At 48.9% G+C, this 18,614-nt stretch overlaps 1 protein-coding gene across 7 annotated transcripts in view; it reads right to left on the minus strand.

Annotated features, from left to right (window-relative positions):
• Nucleotides 1-18,614, minus strand: part of Ccdc60 (coiled-coil domain containing 60) — a 163,420-nt gene that overhangs the window by 82,210 nt on the left and 62,596 nt on the right. For 5 of the 7 annotated variants that reach the window (NM_177759.3, XM_030254535.1, XM_017320899.2 and 2 more), the window contains exon 2: nt 17,479-17,561. In NM_177759.3, coding sequence (NP_808427.1) covers nt 17,479-17,561 — 83 coding nt within the window. The remainder of the gene's footprint in view (nt 1-17,478; nt 17,562-18,614) is intronic. The other 2 variants (NM_001360004.1, XM_017320898.2) reach the window with 1 other exon arrangement.

The following is an 18,614-nucleotide window of genomic DNA, read 5'->3' on the forward strand; positions in this document are numbered from 1 at the left end:
TTTTTCAGTCACTGGGGGGAAATGTTCCAATGGAATGGCCCTCTGCATGCCACTCAGGGAAGTAACTTCTTTATGCTGTGATGCAGTCTCTGACTGACTCCCTCATGCCCCATGACCACAGGTGGTGCCCAAGCCCCCTAAGGGAAGGAAGATGCAGCCTTTTTTTTCCTCATACCTCCGGGAATCTTTGTTGTCTGTCAGAGACATAGTCCAACTGTCTCTTGTGACTGGAGGCAGAACTTTCAGCTAGGAAATTTTAATTTCATGTGTATGAGTACACCATTGCTGTCTTCAGACACACCAGAAGAGGGCATCAGATCCCATTACAGATGGTTGTGAGCCACCATGTGGTTGCTGGGATTCGAACTCAGGACCTCTGGAAGAGCAGTCAGTACTCTTAACCACTGAGCCATCTCTCCAGCCCAAAATACAGTAGGTTTGTTGTTGTTGTTGTTGCTGCTGTTGTTGTTTTGAGACAGGGTTCCTCTGTATAACCCTGGCTGTCCTGGAACTCATTCTGTAGACCAGGCTGGCCTCTAACTTAGAAATCCACCTGCCTCTGTGTCCCTAGTGCTGGGATTAAAGGCAGGTGTACGCCACCACTGCCCGGCCAGATCCAGCCTTTAACATCAGGTCACACAGCATGCTCACATGGCGCTGTGTCACATTTTGATTCATTACCATATCTCATGGGTGTATCAAGTTTTGTGACCTCACTGAGCTCATGTGTGTATGTATACACACAGACAGACAGACAGACAGACACACACACACACACTTTGTCCACAAAGACACCATAGTCCCTGGAAACACTCCATAATGATTTTAGTGGCAGAAACTTTAGCTGGTCTTGCTGGAGGAGGATGCTCACCCTGGCTGCACCCTCCCCTGCTTTCCCCACCCAGCCTCTCCTCAGTCAGGTTAACAGATAGATGCCTTGGCTTAGAACTACGCTTTAATTACTGTGAGTCAGCGTTTGTACAAGAAGACCAAGTCTCTTCTGAAAGAAGAAGAAAAACCCGCGGCGCGTCAACAAACAGTACTGTACACATCCCAATTAGGGTGATTGCTGGAAGGCAGCTGAAGCCCCTCCGTGGCTCTGGTTTCTAAGCAACTGCCATTACAAGTTCTGAACCTTGTTGGAGAGGGAACATCACCAGGCCTGCCTTGTTAATGAGCAAGCGAGCAAGCAGAGCTCCATGTGCCTCTTCCTGGCTCCCCCTCCCTCACCTCCTCTTCTTCTCTGTTTTACGCCCCATCACTTTTAGAAGCAGGGGGGGGGTGTGGGGGTTGCTTTGTGGAGGCGGGGTATTGATGAGGCTGAGTGTCCTCAAGGTCAGAGGCCCTGGTGGAGGGCGGGCTTGGGCTCCCAAGATTCGAACTGTTAATGATTGTCCGGTGGGACTCACGTCTTTTGTGTTGATCCATTTGATTCCCACAGTGAGCTCGTCATGCAGAAACTATCATGTTGGAGACTGGAGAGTGCAGCCGCTTGCTTAGCCTCTCACAGTGGGAAGATGGCAATGCTATGGTTTTCATTCTGCCTGTCTGAATCCCAGAGCCTTCCCTCCTCTCCCCATTCCTCGTCCTTTCCCAAACTTCCCTTTCTTCGCCTCCTCCTCCTCCTCCTCCCCCTCCCCCCTCCCCCTATTAAAGACCACCAACTTCATGGCCCAGTATATGCACACTCAGAATAATCACCATTGCCAAGATGATTAGCACGTCCCTCATCTCTCACCCCACCCCCCACCCCTGCCTCGAGGACGAGAACAGTTCGAATCTAACTGGTTGATGAATTGCAAGTGTTCAGTACAGCATAGGGTCTGGACCACTGTATAGCAAATCAGGACAAGGCCAGACTGCATAGCTGAGACGTGGACCCCCCCTCCCCCCTTCACCCCCCCCCCCCATTCACTACCATCCTCTTGGGCTCCTTCCTGGCAGCCACTATCTATCTCTGTTTCTATGAATTTGGTTGGTTCAGATTCAGAATCCCCCCCCCCCCCACACACACACACACATCCTGCTGTCAGCATCCAGTCAGGTTCCTGCCCCTGGCAGGCAGGAAAGCTGTGTGGTGCATGGAAGCAGACTAGCACCGCATATGAGCCGCACAGATATGGATACAAACCCCACCCCACAATGGCCACCCTTTCCTGTTGTGCTACACGGGGCTTAATAACTAAATGGGAGGGGTGGCTCTTCCGGGACCCACCAGTGTGAGCATTTAAAAATGCATTAAGCAGGGAGAGAGTGGTTTTTCCCTGGGCAGACAGACAATTTCTGAAGCATCGCTGGTTTATAATTTAGGGACAGACAGCAGAACAAGACACAGAGACCATCAGCCTGTGTTCTTCCTGACTGACAGTGTGACTGCTGTCTGGAGACATGCACTTCTTCACAGATCAGCAGTGGCTTTTCTCTAAGTAATGTTCATACAGGGGGAGGTGGGAAGGGTCTGGCGTATGATGCAATTGGACAGGGTGTTGTCATCAATGGCTTCCTCTATTTAATTCACAACCTTACTTTGCCCATCACCAAGAGGATGGATCTGACAGCCTCTTGGACATGGGGTGGTTGCCTGTCAATCTTTATCCTTGCCACAGTTCATTTCCAGGGACCCTAGGTGCTGCCCACCTCTTCCCAGGACCACAGCTAGCTCTTCCCATTCACCCAGAGCCTACTGGTTGCTGTCCCTCTGCCAGTTTTCCCTTCATTGTCTGACTCGGATGACTGAGCATCCATTTCTTGTCCTTCCCTTACCTCAGCGATGGTCACCTATCGAGTGCTACCTCAGGGCCTGGCACGGAGCAGTCGTCGAGTCACCCAGCCTCCCAGGGCCTTTCCACTGCAAGCCTTCGGAGGCCTCCTTCTCTGCCCAGGGTGTGACTCCCACCTTCTGCTGTCCCCCTTTTCCCAGCCACTGCCTATAACAGTTTTAAAACCTCCAAAAGGAAAAAGAAATTAGAAAATTCATAGGAGCGTCAAGGGAAGAGGCACAAGTGAGCCAGATGTGTGCCTGTGTACACATGTGCATGTATGATGCGCATAACTTTTTTGGTGTGTGCTTGTGGTATGTGTGTGGATGCACAAGTATGTGGAAGCCAGACATCAGTCATCAATGTCCAGTGTCGTCTTCAGTCAGTTTGCAGTTCAGTTTGTGTGTACATGAGTGTGTGGGTAAGTGCCTCTGTGTGTGTACATGTGTGTACATGCATGTGTAAGTATGTGCATGTGCTTGTGTGTGCATGTGTGTATGCATGTGGGTGTGGGTACTTGTCCTTATGTGTGTATATGGGTGTGCATGCCTGTGTGTGCACATGTGTGTACATGTGTGCACGTATGTGTACGTGTATTCCTGTGTGTGCATGTGCGTGCATGTGTATGTGTGTATGTGTGTGTTGATGCTTTTGTGTGTGTATGCGTGACGGTGTGTGCTTGTGTGTGCAAGTGCTCGAGTGTGTATATGTGTTACATGACTGTATGTGTGCACATACACATGTATATGCATGTGTTTGTGTGTGTACGTGTATGTGCATACCTGTGTATGTGCGTGTATATGTGCATGTTTTTGCATGCCTGTGTGTGTGTGTTTGCCTATATCTGGGTGCCACAGACTGTATGTGGAGATCAGAAGACAGCTTGTAGGAGCAGGCTCTCTCTTTTGAACGTGAAGATCCTGGGATCGTAGGTTACAAGGCTTGCTGGCAGGTGCCTCCACCTATCCAGCAGACTCCCTGTCTGTTGCTACGGAGCCTCTCAATGAATTGGGATTCAGTTTTGTGTCACAAGCATGCAACACTGTGCCTGGTTTTGATTGTATTTTTAAACGTGGAATGTTGGGGTTCCGAACCTAGTCCTTCTAGCTTGTGCTGCTGATACTTTTAACCAACAGACTCACCTGTGTAGCCCCGTGGGGCTGGGACACTGTGTTGTTCACCCTGTGGTGATGTGGCTGACATTACAGCATGCATGCTTTCCCGCCTGCCCTGACCTTGGGCTCAGGTGATGGAAAGGCCTTCAAGCGGAGCTCATGAGGTTTCAGGGCTGCTCTGCAGCCAGCGTACATCTTTTGTTTTTGTTTTGTTTTTTGAGACAGGGTTTCTCTGTGCAGCCCTGGCTGTCCTGGAGCTCACTTTGTAGACCAGGCTGGCCTCGAACTCAGAAATCCACCTGCCTCTGCCTCCCAAGTGCTGGACCAGCATACATCTTGAGCTGTCTTGAGACAAAGATGAAGACTCAGATTTCTCGTTGACTTGTAGCGACCACTTGGCCTTTGTTTCAAGTATTCCAGTGGAAGCATCCCTTATTTAAAGACTGTTGTAGAAGACGGCTGGTTTCTTTACCTGTTTCACTCCGAGGCTCTTTTGGCAGCTAACTGTGAGAGTTGGGGGGAGGGGGGTGCCACAGGGCTGTCTGTGCACTTCCTGTAATTGGACCCCTGAGTCTGGCACTCAGAATTTCCCCGACCCTCAAGCTTGGCTCTGGTACAGCCTTGGGGACCCGGAGGAATCACCAGTCTCCACGCTACTTGGACTGTTTGGCTTTTCTATCTTGTATTTTTGTTTGATTTGGTTTGGTTTTCTTTCTTTAAAAAACAAATCAAGCAAACAAACAAACAAACAAAAACTTCATGGCAGAAAAAAAAAGTTTCTTTAGGTGTTCTGTCTTGTTTTGTTCTTGTTTTCATGGGAAGTCTGGGGAAGATCAAGTTTATGGCGGGTTCTAAGGCGTCCTCTTAGTCCAGGGCTAGGGTAAGAGCGGCTGTGATGAGCTCAAGAGGGTTTTGGCTTTGGGGAAACTCAGTTTCCACACGGCTGCACCTCTACTGTCATGCTTTGAGTGATCCTTGTAGGTGCCTCTCAGAAGGGAGAAATTGTGCTCTTGGTACAAATTTTTCAGCAAACCGAAGTCCAGAAAACCTCAGGACTGAGCCTTCTGGAAGTCCTCAAAACTACCTTCCTTATGCAGGCTGCCTGAAATGTCTTGGAGCAAGGTATGCAACCTATGGATTTTAAGAGCCATAGTGGTGGTACGGACCATCAAGATGTTGGTCAAGTAGGGCCGGCTTGGGCTTTAAGATCAAGGTGGTGTATTCTCTACAGTGCCTCCTTGTGGCCGGGAGAAGAAATGGCAGTGTGGCACCAACCGTCATTCGCTTGTGTTTATTGGAAAGTGTGCTCTGTGCTATGGTGTCTCATTTCCCAGCCAGACAGGGATGAGACAGCTCAGGACCACTGGGTAAACAATAAGAAAGTCTTAGCTGGAGGATGTATAGATTCTCCAGTGGCAGGGTCCAGCATCTGGGCTGAGGCATGGACTGGAATGATCAGAAGTACTAGTCGCAATCACTGTGTGTGATTGTCAGGCAGAGCAAGATCACAAAGTCTCGGAGCCAGCCTGACTCCTGGCTCTACTACCCATTTCCTGGTTGTTTGAATGTGGGCAGGTCGCCCAATCTCTCTGGGCGTTGCTCTCTTCATCCATGAAATGGGAATGATAATAAAACCTGACCTGCAGGATGGCTGCGGATTAAACGAATGGCAGGCATGTGCCTGTTGCATGAATGTCCGAGGGTTGTGCTGAGGTCCCAGGTGCGTGCTGCTGTGCATGGCTTTTTATGGGCGGGGGATTTGAACTTGGGTCCTTTTGTGCAGCGAGACACTTTACTGACTGAACCATGCCTAGCCCTCATTGCTTTTAAGTGAAATCAAAGGTGACTGGGAAATGTCAGTTCATATTATAGAGGAGGCTGAGAAAAAGAGATAATCGAAGATCACCTGAGTTGGAAAGGATGAACAGGTTAGAGGCGTGGGCTGTGGCCCGTCTGAGCAAAGGCTGCCGATGAAACCAGCTGGAGGGGTCTGTGGCTGCAGATTAGAATGCCCAGTCTCTAACTGCTTTAAGGCTAAGTTCTGTGCCACGCCATTGGTAGATGGTTGAGGGAGGCTTGGGGGGGGGGGTGTCCTTGAGGGGTATACTTTGCCCCCTTTCCTTCCTGTCTGCTATACAGTGAGCAGTATCCACTGCCATTTGTTCTCACAGGCTCCAAAGTAATGGGGACAAATGACCATGGATTGAACTGTCTGAAGCCAGGAGCCAAGATTAAGCTTTATTTAAAACAAAACAAAACAAAACAAAACAAAACAAAACAAAACAAAACAAAACAAGAGCCGGGCGTGGTAGCGCACGCCTTTAATCCCAGCACTTGGGAGGCAGAGGCAGGCAGATTTCTGAGTTCGAGGCCAGCCTGGTCTACAGAGTGAGTTCCAGAACAGCCAGGGCTATACTGAGAAACCCTGTCTCAAAAAACAAAAAACAAACAAACAAAAAAACCAAAGCAAGACGATGTCCCATATTTTTTTCTTTCTTTAGATGTTGTAAGGTGATGGACTGGTGAGGCATTACAGGCAATGCAGAGCCCAGGGCGTTATGGGTAAGACTATGTGTGAGCTTGCATAAAGAGTTCTGTGGCTGGGTGGAAATGGAGACCTAGCTTTATCTGTGGATCTGCTAGGTGTCATTAGAGAATTTGAACGCTCTGAGCTTGTTTGCTTTTTTCTTTCTTCTTTTTTTCTTTCTTTCCTTCTGTCCTTCTTACCTCCTTTTCCTCCCTCTTCCTCCTTCCTCCTTCTTCCTCCTCCTCCTTCCACCTCCTCCTTCTTCTTTGCCTCCCTCAGTCCAGCTATTTGTTGATGACTGCTGTGATAGAGAGAAGGGGCGAGCGTGGAGTCTGAGGTTCCCAGCCTCGGAAACAGAAGTCACTGCTTTCCTTTCGGTTTTGGTCAGAGGCTTGTTCTGTACCCAGCAAGCCTGAATTAGCTGTTTTCGGTATTTCAGAAATTCTGTGCGTATCACGAGGAATTCAGTTAAGAACCCCAGAGCTATGTATATTTAAGAATCAAAATATATAAAGAAGTAAACTCTAAGGATGTCTATCTAAGCATTGCTTTTGTAACAGGAGGAAAAACGGGAGGAAAATTTAAAATAGCCAGGAGCTCTAATGGTAAGAAATTAGTGTATAAATTAAGCTCTACTCTTACAGTGAACATTGGTGTGGTTATGATATCTGTAGGGATATTTGATATCAAAGAGTTATGAGTATTTTAGGTATGGTGTTATGGTGTCTGTACCTTTAAAAAGAGTTCTTAACTTCTTATATGGTTATCTAAATATTTATAGATAAAATATATAGTATTTCAAAATGAGAAGAGAAAGATGTTTAAATGGAGCATATTGGATTTATTTATATTTTTATTGATATGACTGACACTTCCGTAGGAGCTTGCTGTGTTTTCTTGTTTGTCTTTGTTGGTATTTAAATGCCTTTATACTAAAAAGTTTAGAAAGTGAAGCCACTTGTTATGCTTGCTTAAATAGTGGAAGATAGTAACATCATTTTCTAAATTAAACTCACACTGCTAACGGTGTATTCAGAACACCCCTTTTAATGAAGATACCCACGTCTATGCTTTGCACAGTCACTGCATGGTGCACTCTTTAGAGGCACTGGTTAACTTCTCTAGGCTGTACTGTTGATATTCAAAAAGGTCTTTAAAATTACCCGCTGAGGGCTTATGATATGGCTCAGTGGGTAAAAGAGCTTGCAGCCAAGCTCTGCAATCTGAGTTCGATCCCTGGGACCCACATGGTGGACCGAGAGTGCCAACTCCTGAAAACTGTCCCCTGACCTTCACACATGCACTGTGGCATGCATGCCACCTATAGGAAATAAATAATTTTTAAAATCGGGGCTTGGGAAACACATTCTCTGCTAATGCCAAGCACATACCCAGTGGGCGAGCCAACAGCTTCAGGTCTTGCTAGAAGTACCTATATACGCTCAGCACACAGTGTCTCAACAATGTTTCCTGCAGCCATAACCATCCAAAGTACAAATAAACCAAATATCCATTGACACCAGAGCAGAGACGCCGATACGTTTGCACGGAGAATGAGTGTCACACAGGGTCGTGGGTGAATGCCTGAGTCACAATAGTGATGTAACAAGCCATACACCGAGTGCCAAGGGGACAGTTAGTTTCGTTTTATAAAGTCCAGGTGCAAGGACTTAAGGTAGTGGCTCTCTGTGGGGTCGTAGTGACCAGGAGGGAAGCACACTTCAGAAGGCTGCAATGAGGGGGTCTGTCTTTTCCTCCCATGCACGTGAGTTGCACTTCCCTCAGAAGCACAGAGCTGCCCCAGCACAGTGAAACCTCCTCCTGGAAAGCTTGCATCTCAGAACTGGTTTCTGCGAGGATAGAATGGCCTGATTGTCTTGCTTGAGATCAAGACATTTGTGAGCCATCACAGCTCTGGAGCAACCTGTGAGCTCACCTCAAGTACCCCAAATTGCTTCTCAGCTCAGTGTCTTCCCAACACTTACAGACCCTCCCCTGGGAGCACTTCCCAATGAGCACCCCTTATAGACCCAGCTCTTGGGAGTTCTTTTCTTTTCTTTTCTTTTCTTTTCTTTTTTCTCTTTCTTTCTCTCTCTCTCTCTTTCTTTCTTTCTTTTGGGAGTTCTTTCTTTCTTTCTTTCTTTCTTTCTTTCTTTCTTTCTTTTGGGAGTTCTTTCTCCTTCCTTCCTTCCTTCCTTCCTTCCTTCCTTCCTTCCTTCCTTCCTTCCTTCCTTCCTGCCTTCCTTCCTTCCTTCCTCTTTCTTTTTTCTTTCTTTTTTTTGGTTTTTGGAGACAGGGTTTCTCTGTGTAGCCCTGGCTGTCCTGGAACTCACTTTGTAGACCAGGTGGCCTCAAACTCAAAAATCCTCCTGCCTCCTCCTCCCATTGGGTGTACTTTCTAATGAGCACCTCTTACAGACCCTGCTCCTGGGAACACTTCCCAATGAGCATCCATGCTACAGTGGTTGCTGTGGGAACTGTACTGAGAAATGGGGGTTTTAGAGCCAGAATCACCACTATCCGAGCTACAATGGGAATGTAACCCAGGAGTGCACGGAGCCCATGCACTGCCTCACAGGAGCCGCCTGCGCCCGCCTCTTTCTTACTTTCCATTCAATGTCACCAGGCAGATGGTGCTGTAGTGGAGACATTGGTGCATGGGTGAGTGTCCTCCCCTCCAGTGCTGGGCAGGCTGCTGGGAGCTCCACCCGTGCTGGAAGCACTGCACTTGCCACATCTCTTCACAAGGGTCAGATAGGGTGGGACGCCTGTGAGAGCAAGGGCACTGACTGGTTCTGTCCCTGACGCTTGTACTTTGCAGGGGCTGGGCTTTAGTGCAGACTGAACTCATAGGGTCCCCCAACTGCTTGTTTACCAGCTTCCCCAGGCAAAACAGTGTGCGTGAAGACCTGGAAGGACCTGTTCCCGAAGCAGGCTGAGCTCACTATGTGAAGCAGGTGGACGCCAGAAGCAGAAACGGAAGCAGAAGGACCATCTGCATCTCCCTCCTGGTGTGAAGTGTCAGACCCTGGGACCCTCCCCATGCCCCAGTGGAGTTGGCTGAAGGCTCATGGCTGAGTTCCTCCCCAGGAGCTAGAACTAGAAGCTCAGGTTTAGTTATCTGGGATGTCTGGACGCGTGCAGAGACTCCTCTACTACAGGATGTCACAGTTGCTTTAAGATGCTGCTGTCTGGACACAGTGACACTCCCCTGTGGCTCCTGCCTACTCCATAGGCTGAGGCAGGAGGGTGGCAAGTTCAAGGCCAGAGTAGGTGACTTAGTGAAACCCTATCTGACAATAAGATAGAAACGGGCTGGGGACGTCGTCTGGTGGTGGTCACCTAGCACATGGGGCCCTGGGATTAACACCTCAGTACCACAAAGCAAGCAAGTAACCCACAAGTGGGAACTATGTATCTTTGAGGCAAGGATGCAGTTTTTAGTGTTTCTCAAACATCCTCGGCTGTGGAACCTGCTTCCTCATTGTGTATTTGATAGGGTGGGTGCTCTGCTCAACTGCTCTGGGACACTCTGGGCAAGATGTTCTGTTTGCTTATGGTGCTTGTTTATTCATGCATGTATATGTTTATTTATTCATCTATCTCTTCCTGTGTTGGGGGACACAGCCTGTGTGTTGGGGTCAGAGGACAGCTTGCATGAAGTCAGTTCTCTCCTGCCATTGGGTCCTGGGGACACAGGCCTTTACACAGAGCCATCTTCCTAGCCTGTGACCCATTTTCTTACACAATTAGGGTGAACTCTGTCTATTTAAGTCCCTTGTGTTATGTTGGCTGTACAGAGAGAAGCGATATTATCATTCTGATGAAAATGTTGGGAGGTTTAAAATGATCACTGTCAGCATCCAGATTTCCCTGCTGATTGGGAAAGTCCCCTGGCAAGGAAGGAGTGGAAAGGAACTCAAACATGAATCGGTAAGGTCCCCTTCTCTCAGTTTTGAGTACCCCCCCCCATTTCCCTAAAATCCTGATAGGAAGTGCAGGGACCAAGTTAACTCATTTTTATATGTGTGTGTGTGTGTGTGTCTGTGTGTATGTGTTTCTGTGTATGTGTGTATGTGTGTCTGTATGTCTGTGTGTGTATGTGTTTCTGTGTATGTGTGTGTATGTGTGTCTGTATGACTGTGTGTCTGTGTGTGTGTTTCTGTGTATGTGTGTGTATGTGTGCGTGTATGTGCTTGCATGTATGTGCATGTGTGTGTATCTATCAAAGAGAAAAACATTTGTGCTTGTGATCTGCAGCATGAGGGCCCATCCTCCATCTATGGTGGAGGAGGAGGAGGTGTTTGCCTGGCCCAGGAGAAGGTAAGGGGGGACTGAAGTGTTGGAGTTGACCAGAGAGGGGTGGGGCCATAGGCTCAGGCTTCCTGGCTTCCCTCTGCTTTCAGAGCTTTGGAGGAACCAAGGGGAGCAGGCGATTTGCTGGGTTATTTTGTCCTGTCCTTTGCAGAAATTCCCGAGGAAAGGGACTGGGTTCCATCTGGGTACATCAGGGAAATGGACCGGCTGGTCCAAGCTCACACAGCAGATAGGAGAAGATAAGAAGATGGACTGGGCTGCCTTGTTTCTCAAGCTCATTTTTTTTTTTTAGATCTGGGAGTACTTTCAGGTTGTCTCAGGAAAGTCAGCATCAAAACACTAAAGCTTCTTTTAATTGGCCTGCCCCACCCTCCACCCTGACATCTCCTCCTATAAATCTCAGCTTTGTTTGCCTCTATGCTTTCCCTCTGATAATCAACCGGGGAGCTAGGAGCTAGGGTTGATCCACCTATGGCTTTACCCCCCACGCCCATACCCCGAAAGCCTAGCTAACTTTCCACTCCACCAAGTGAACCTCTGAGTCCTGGTCTGAAAATGGCCACACTGCTCCTTAACGGGGAAGAATTTCCACGGAAAGGCTTCTCATAGAAACCTTTATGCAAAGGTTCCAGAGATTTTGGTGTCTGGGTTTTGAGCGCATGTGCCTCTGGTCACGGCCTCTTTGAAATGGCAGAGATGCTGTGAGGGAGCCTTAGCCTTAGGAAAGGGACAAAACCAGACCTTTACACTCAGCTGAGAGGGTAGCCAGGAAGAGCAGAGAAGGAGCTTACCTGCGGACTCTGGTTGACTAGAGGCAACAGACACACGGAGACAAAGAGACAGACAAGGAATGGGCAGGGTGCCTGGGTCGCACAACTGGGATGGTAAAAATGCAATTAGCTTGACCCAGCTCCCCAACATGGGTGTGTGGCCAGGTTTATTAATTCTGAGGCAGGAATGTGGGCCAAATGTTTGTCCTCACAGAGCATATGACAGACTCATTAATAGCAACTTCGCTGGCTTCGGGGCATGGGAGAGATGTGATTGACAGGTCTTTTTTGGGGGGGGGGGGTTACAATCCAGACATTTTAACTAGGCCTACTGCCAGAGCATATACCGGTGTACAGATCCAAGGTCTTAAACAGTTCTGGGGCGTTGAGACAAGACCCCAAGTATTGCAGAAGAAACAAAGGAAAGAGTCAAGGTTGGACTTGGGGGCTATGGATGTACGTGGCTATGTCCCAGGCATTGGATAATAAGATGCAGAAGCTGGCAGATGCCAGGGGCAACCAGTAACTTTCCAAATATTTAAATTCACGGACTGAAATCCAGTCTCATCCAAACCCCAATTCAAATTAATAAGATGTTATTATAGATACCCCGATGTCCCCCTTGCAGCTTCTAATTTAGAGATGATAAATTAAAAGAGAGAGAGCAAGAAGAAGACCTAGGTTTGACTTTTTGGCCCACAAATAAAAAGCTAGGTATGACTGCCTGTATTCCTGTGACTCAGGGATGGGAGTCAGAGACAGGGACAACCCTGAGGCTTGCTGCTGGCCGTTCAGCTTCATTGAGAAAAGCCTGTCACAGGAGAATAAGGCTGGGAGGAGCAGCAGAGCAGGGCACTGGGCACCCTCCTTTAGTCTCTGCATGTGTGTGTGTGTACCCACTCACAAACGTGCATGTACAACACACACAAACAGACACACATGTATACATGCGTGCGCACGAGGGAGGAAGGGAGGGAGGGAGGGAGGGAGGGAGGAAGAGAGGGAGGGAGGAAGAGAGGGAGGGTGGGTCACCTCACTCTACCTACGAATCCAGACACAAGTAATACTTCCAAGCGAATATCAAAAACATTACCAAACATCATTAACTTACAAAATAGCCCGAGAAACGGGCTGGGATGCTAAAAGTGCCACATTTCCTCTCGACTGTATGAGCTAGGAAATCGTTTCATTCTGGTTCCTTGGCTGGCAAGCCAACCTCCCCTCCCAGGAAGGATGTGTTCTAAGAGCGCACGTACAGGGGACCAGGGCTATGGTGGCCTCGTGGAAATCCAAGTCGGAAAGTTCAGAGAGGGTCTGGACAGGCATTTAGAAGGTGGCTCCTGGGGGCGTGGTCCCTGGGGGCGTGGTCTCTTGGCTGAGCATTGCCACAGTGTAGAGGCTGGCCCCCCTCCCATCTCTGCTTCCCCCCCTTTTCCCTCCTCTGCTCCTCACCTCTTCATTTTTTTTTTTTTTTATTTTTAATAGCCTGGCCCCTTCCTGTCCTACTGCTAGCTGCCTGACTGCTGGCATGCTTTCCGTTGTACCTTCCCCACATCGAGAATTGATGTGCGCAGTCACCCTTGGGTCTTAGTTCACGGTGCCAAAGCCTTCTTGGGGGTCAGGCGCGTGGTTGCAATAGACAGAAAGAGGGGTTCTCAGTGTCCAGTCTTTTGCAGCCAAGCCCCTGAAGATACTGCCCACCGTGAGTGGAATCATTATTCCCCATTAATCTGGGCTGGGTTGTGGCTCCCTTTGTCCATATGATAAATGGCAGAAGTGATGTTTTTGCCACTTGAAAAAAAAACACATCTCGAGGTCTTTCTCAGGACCTCGATTACAACCAGGAGACCAGGCCCAGGTTAACCTTGAGAATGAGAGCGCCTGGTTGTACGAATAACTCTAGGGTACAGGGTGGGAGGATCACTGTCAATGAAACTCTGATGGCCAATGAACTGAGGCAGGACTAGAAGGCGGGGCATCCAGTGGGGGGCGGGGGGAGAGAGAGAGAGAGTCCAACTGAGGAGAGGTAACTAGCCATGTGACAGACATAAAATAGTATAAACAGGATAATTAAGTTATGAGCTAGTGGGAACACACCTAGCTTATGGCCTAGGCGTTTTTAAATAAAGAGTTAAGTCTCCAAGTCATTATTTGGGAACTGGGGTGCAGGTAGAAAAGCCTGGGGTAGTTACCTATACTGTTCTCACCAAGGCCATCCTTGGCCTGCCTATATCAACATGACCTCTGAACTCGGTCAGCAAAGCCACCAGTCCTCCACCACGGACCCACAGGGGAGTCCAGGAGAGATCAGAGGTGTCCTGGTTTGCCTTAACTGTCAACCTGATGCACACAGAGTTATCTGAGAGGAAAGCCTTGTTTGAGGTGTTGCCTAGCTCACTTGGCCTGAGGGCCTGTGAGAGGTGGTTTTGATTGCTAACTGAGGTATGAGGCCCAGTGTGGGTGGCGCCATTCCTAGGCAGGCGATCCTGGTCTGTATAAATACTTTATTCTTATTATTAGCAAGAAGAGAAAGCCAGGTAGTCATGAGCCCATGGGAGGGGACAAGCAGTGGTCCTCCACGGCTCCTCCCTGGAATTCTCATTTCCTGCAGTGATGGACTGGGACCTAGAAGTGTGAGCCAAACAAACTCCCCTCCTGTGGTGGTTTGAATGTGCTTGCCCAGGGAACTGTATTATTAGTAGGTGTGGCCATGTTGGAGGAGGTGTGGCCTTGTTGGAGGAGGTGTGGCCTTGGAGGAGGTGTGGCCTTGTTGGAGGAGGTGTGGCCTTGGAGGAGGTGGGACTTTGTTGAAGGGGGTGTGGCCTTGTTGGAATGGGTGTGGCCGTGCTTGGCCTTATAGGAGGAAGTATGTCACTGTGGGTGTGGGCTTTGAGGCCTGCCTCCTAGCTTCTCGGAAGTTATTCTTCTTCTAGCTGCCTTTGGGACAAGAGATGGAAAGAACTCTCAGCTCCTCTGGCGCTATGTCTGCCTGCCTAGATGCTGCCATGCTTCCTGTCACAATGATAATGGACTGAACCTCTGAACCTGTAAGCCAGTCCCAATTAAATGTTGTCCTTTATAAGAGTTGCCTTGGTCATGGTGTCTGCTCACAGCAATGGAACCCTAACTAAGACACCTCCCAAGCTCTGTTGGACAAAGCATGACATCACAGCAACGGAAAGAAACTAGGGTACCAGGCTAACTGTGGGCTCATGGTTCTATCAAACAGGTTTTTTTGGTGAGTCTTGGTTGCTGACAGGGCTGAGGAGTGCCTAGGAGATGAGTAAACCACACCTTTGGCTTTATCTGTGATGGCGTTACCATAGAGGATCAGCTAAGACTAGGACTCCCTTAATGTGGCCAGCTCCTCTAGACTGAGGACCCAGGTAATGAAAGAGGAGAAAGCCCACAGTGCAGGCATCCAAGAACCTGTGTGTGTGCATGAACCTGTGTGTGTCTATGTTGTGTTTGTATTGTTTGGTGTGTCTTTGTGTGTGTATGTGTGTGTACGGTATATATGGTATGTCTGTTTATCGTGTATGTGTTTGGTATATGTATATGTGTATGGTATATGTATGTATGGTATGTGTATATGTATATGATGTATGTATAATGTGTATATGTCTATGGCATGTATAGTCTGTGTGTGCATGTACATGCACGAGTGTGTATATGTGTATGGTATGCATGTGTATGGTGTGCACATATGTGCACGTGCATGTATGTGTATGTATGGTGTGCACATATGTACATGTATGTGTGAGTGGTATATTGTTTATGCATATGCATGTTTATGGTGTGTGTGCATTGTGTGTGAGGTGTGTGTGTATGGTTTATATGCATGTGTGTGTATCATTTTTTACTGGCATGTTAATCTTCTTCTGCAGTGTTAGCTAAGTTATCAAGGTGAATAACAAAATCCATCCTATGAATCCTTATTTGGGAGCATAGCATGAACAGGACAGGGCTTTGAGCCTCTACATCCTAACAGGCAGATGGGCCTTCAGACACGGGTGCTGCCTTTCTCTTCAGCTCCCACGCCCACACCAACACCCAGTCTGATGGCTGCAACTCTGAGTCCGTCCTCTTCCTGTTGTTTCTTTTCCTGACCCTCACAAGCATCACCCTTACCACGACCTTCCAGGCCATCTCTACGAAGTGAGTGTAGTTATTTTTTTAAAATCTGACTACCCCCTCTTGCTCAGAACCCTCCAGCAGCTACGCCAAACATTTCTGCATGGCCTTCCTGACATTTTAGCTCCATCTCTTTCCTCTCTCAACCTAGCTTACCCCGAGGCTCTACACAGGCCCCTCTGATGCTGCAGTATGCCCAGCATGTCCTGACTTCATCACCCCCTCAACTCATGCTCTGAAGAACCACGGCTGCTCCCCCTTTGTGTGAATGGCTCTCTCTCTCCTTCAGGCATCAGACCTAGGATCTCTCTGTATAAATTATTACAAACTTTACACACAGACACACAGATACACACTCTCACACACACTCAACACACATGCAATCACACACAAAACACACTCACATACAAATACACACATACCCTCTCACACACATGCACATACTCACTCACACACATATACATACTCTCAGACACATGCAGATACAATGGCGTCAGCAGACCCAGAGCTGGGAGGGCGTTTGCTTCAACACTCTCTGTATTCATTATTTCTCTGATGCTGCGATGGAATGCCCCACCTAAAACCAGCTTAGGAGAGGAAGAGTTTATTGCAGCTGATGTTGCAGAAGGAATACAGTCAGTCATGGTGGGGGAGGCATGGCGGCAGACCCACAAGTCTGGCTGGGCTGCCATCAGGACTCAGACCAGGAAGTGTGGCTGAACCATAGAACCTCAAGGCTGGATCCTAACGCCCTACCTTCTCCAGGGAGGTCCCACAGCCTCCTGAAACAGCGCCACCCACTGGGGACCACATGTTCAAAAGTATGGGCTCCTGGACATTGCCTATGCTAACTGCGGCTCTTTGTGAAACCTCTTGTTCTGTGCATGGATTTCTGACCGCTCTCCCTTTTCTTATAAGGACACAGACTGGATAAGGACATTTGACTTCATTGACCCTCAGTTACCCATCTAGTGGCCCTTGTTACAAACAAAGTCACATGGGGGTTTCGGGATTGGAACTTTCTCCAGGTCATGGACGGGAGAGGGCGAGGAGACACTGGGAACCTGGAGGGGTGCATGTTAGTACGCGACGCATGCGTGCTTCCGCTGGGAACAGTGGACTCTAAGCTGTTCATTGCTCTTCCCCCTCTCTCTTGGAGAATGTTCTAGGGGAAGAAAAGGTGTTTTTGTTTTTGTTTTGTTTTGTTTTGTTTTTGCTTTACAACTCCATCCAGGCTATAGAGCATCCTCTGGGAAAGTCAAGGCAGGGATTGGAAGGAGCTGGTCACATGACATCCCCAGCCAGGGCAGAGAGAAATGAAAGCGCCCAGGACCCAGACCAGGGGGTAAAGCCACACATGCTCAGGGTGGTTCTTTCCTTCCTGATCATCTCACTTAAGAAGAAACCCTTCACCGTCATGGCCACAGGCTGACCCAATCCAGACAGTTCTTCATTTGAACTCGCTTCTGTCTGCTCCCTTTCTAGTGTGCACCGGCACAATTTAGAGATTACATCATGGCCAGGCCCCAGGAGAGTAGACAGAGCCACCTCTCACATGGAAAGGGCCTGTAGCTCTCGGGGTTGTTTAACCCTGTGACCTATCCTCCAGCCCTGTCCCCCCCACCCCACCCCCACGTAGGCCCACCCATCATTCAGCAGCGTGGGACAGATGCCGGGAGGGGAGGCGTCTCGGACGCGTTGATCCCCTGTGTTCTTTCCCTGGCACACCAGGTCTTCCGATGAATGTCTATGGAGAGGCTCGCCCCCCCCCCCCCCCCCCCCCCCCCCGCTCCCTGTCCCCAGCCTGGCCCGCAGTGCCTGCGGCTCACAAGTCATCCCTCCCAGGGCTCACTCACCGGCTTCGCATAAGATCCTTCTTAAGGTTTGCTATCTCCTTGTCTATATATTTGGAGTTCTTCGCTGTCTTGTCTGAGGCCTGCTGGGGAAGACAGGAGAGGAGAGGGGAGAGGGACATTAACACAGGTGCTCCAGGTGAAGCTGGACTAACAGAGGGCCCTGTGTCTAGCGAGAATCAATTTACGCAGAGCAAAGTTCTACTCCAGCACATGGTTTGGGAGGCTCTGGGCTGTCGCTGGTTGGCCCTGTTTTGCCTTGGACCTGTGTCAGGGTCCGGGAGTGTGGGACAGCAGGATGGCACACTTCTAAAGCTTGTGGGAAACACACTGTGAAAACCTTTCAGAAGGACCATGCATGCCCCTTAGATCCAACATCTGTGGTTAAGCATCCCGCAAGAGAATATTCCTGACAGGGATGCGGAGGCACCATAGCAAGGCCACTCAGTTGCTTGTAAAGACAAATACCTGCACATGCCACAAGGGAAGACAGACTGAACCATCCTGCTGCATCTAGACTGCAGAATAGTATACAACATGAAAAGTGACCCGCTTCCAACACAGTCTTTCCCTGCCACTCCCACCACTGCTGGATGGCACATGCCACAGTGCTTGTATGTATGTGTGTGTGTGTGTGTTCTGGGATCAAACATGGGTCCTCATGCCTGCAAGTTAAGTGTTTTCCTCAGTGAGCCATCACCCCAGCTCTGATGGGTAAACCTTTGGGGTGAGGGGGACACGCAGCAACCAAACCATGATGGTGTCCAACTTTCATGTATATTTTCAAAATTTTTACTTTATTCTTAAATTATGTGTCCATGTGTCCATCTGTGCAGGTGAGTGCGGGTACCTATGGAGACCAGAAAGAAGTGGATGTTGGGTCCCCTGGAGCTGCAGTTATCGGAGGCATTGTGAGCCGAGCCACTTGGGTGCTGGGAACGGAATCTGGGCTCACAGTCACTCATCTGACTAGCTCCATGTACTGTTTCCATGGGTGACAGAGGGAAATGTGCCGTGTATCAGGGGTCTGGGTCATCACACTAGGAAGAGAATGCATTGCTGTGTTAGAGGATTTGCAACCCCGCCATCTGCCCGACACATCTAGGGGACAAGACACAACCTGTAGCTCTGCAACTTGG

The sequence above is a fragment of the Mus musculus genome, chromosome 5 (genome assembly GCF_000001635.26).
Source record: "Mus musculus strain C57BL/6J chromosome 5, GRCm38.p6 C57BL/6J".
NCBI lineage: Eukaryota > Metazoa > Chordata > Mammalia > Rodentia > Muridae > Mus > Mus musculus.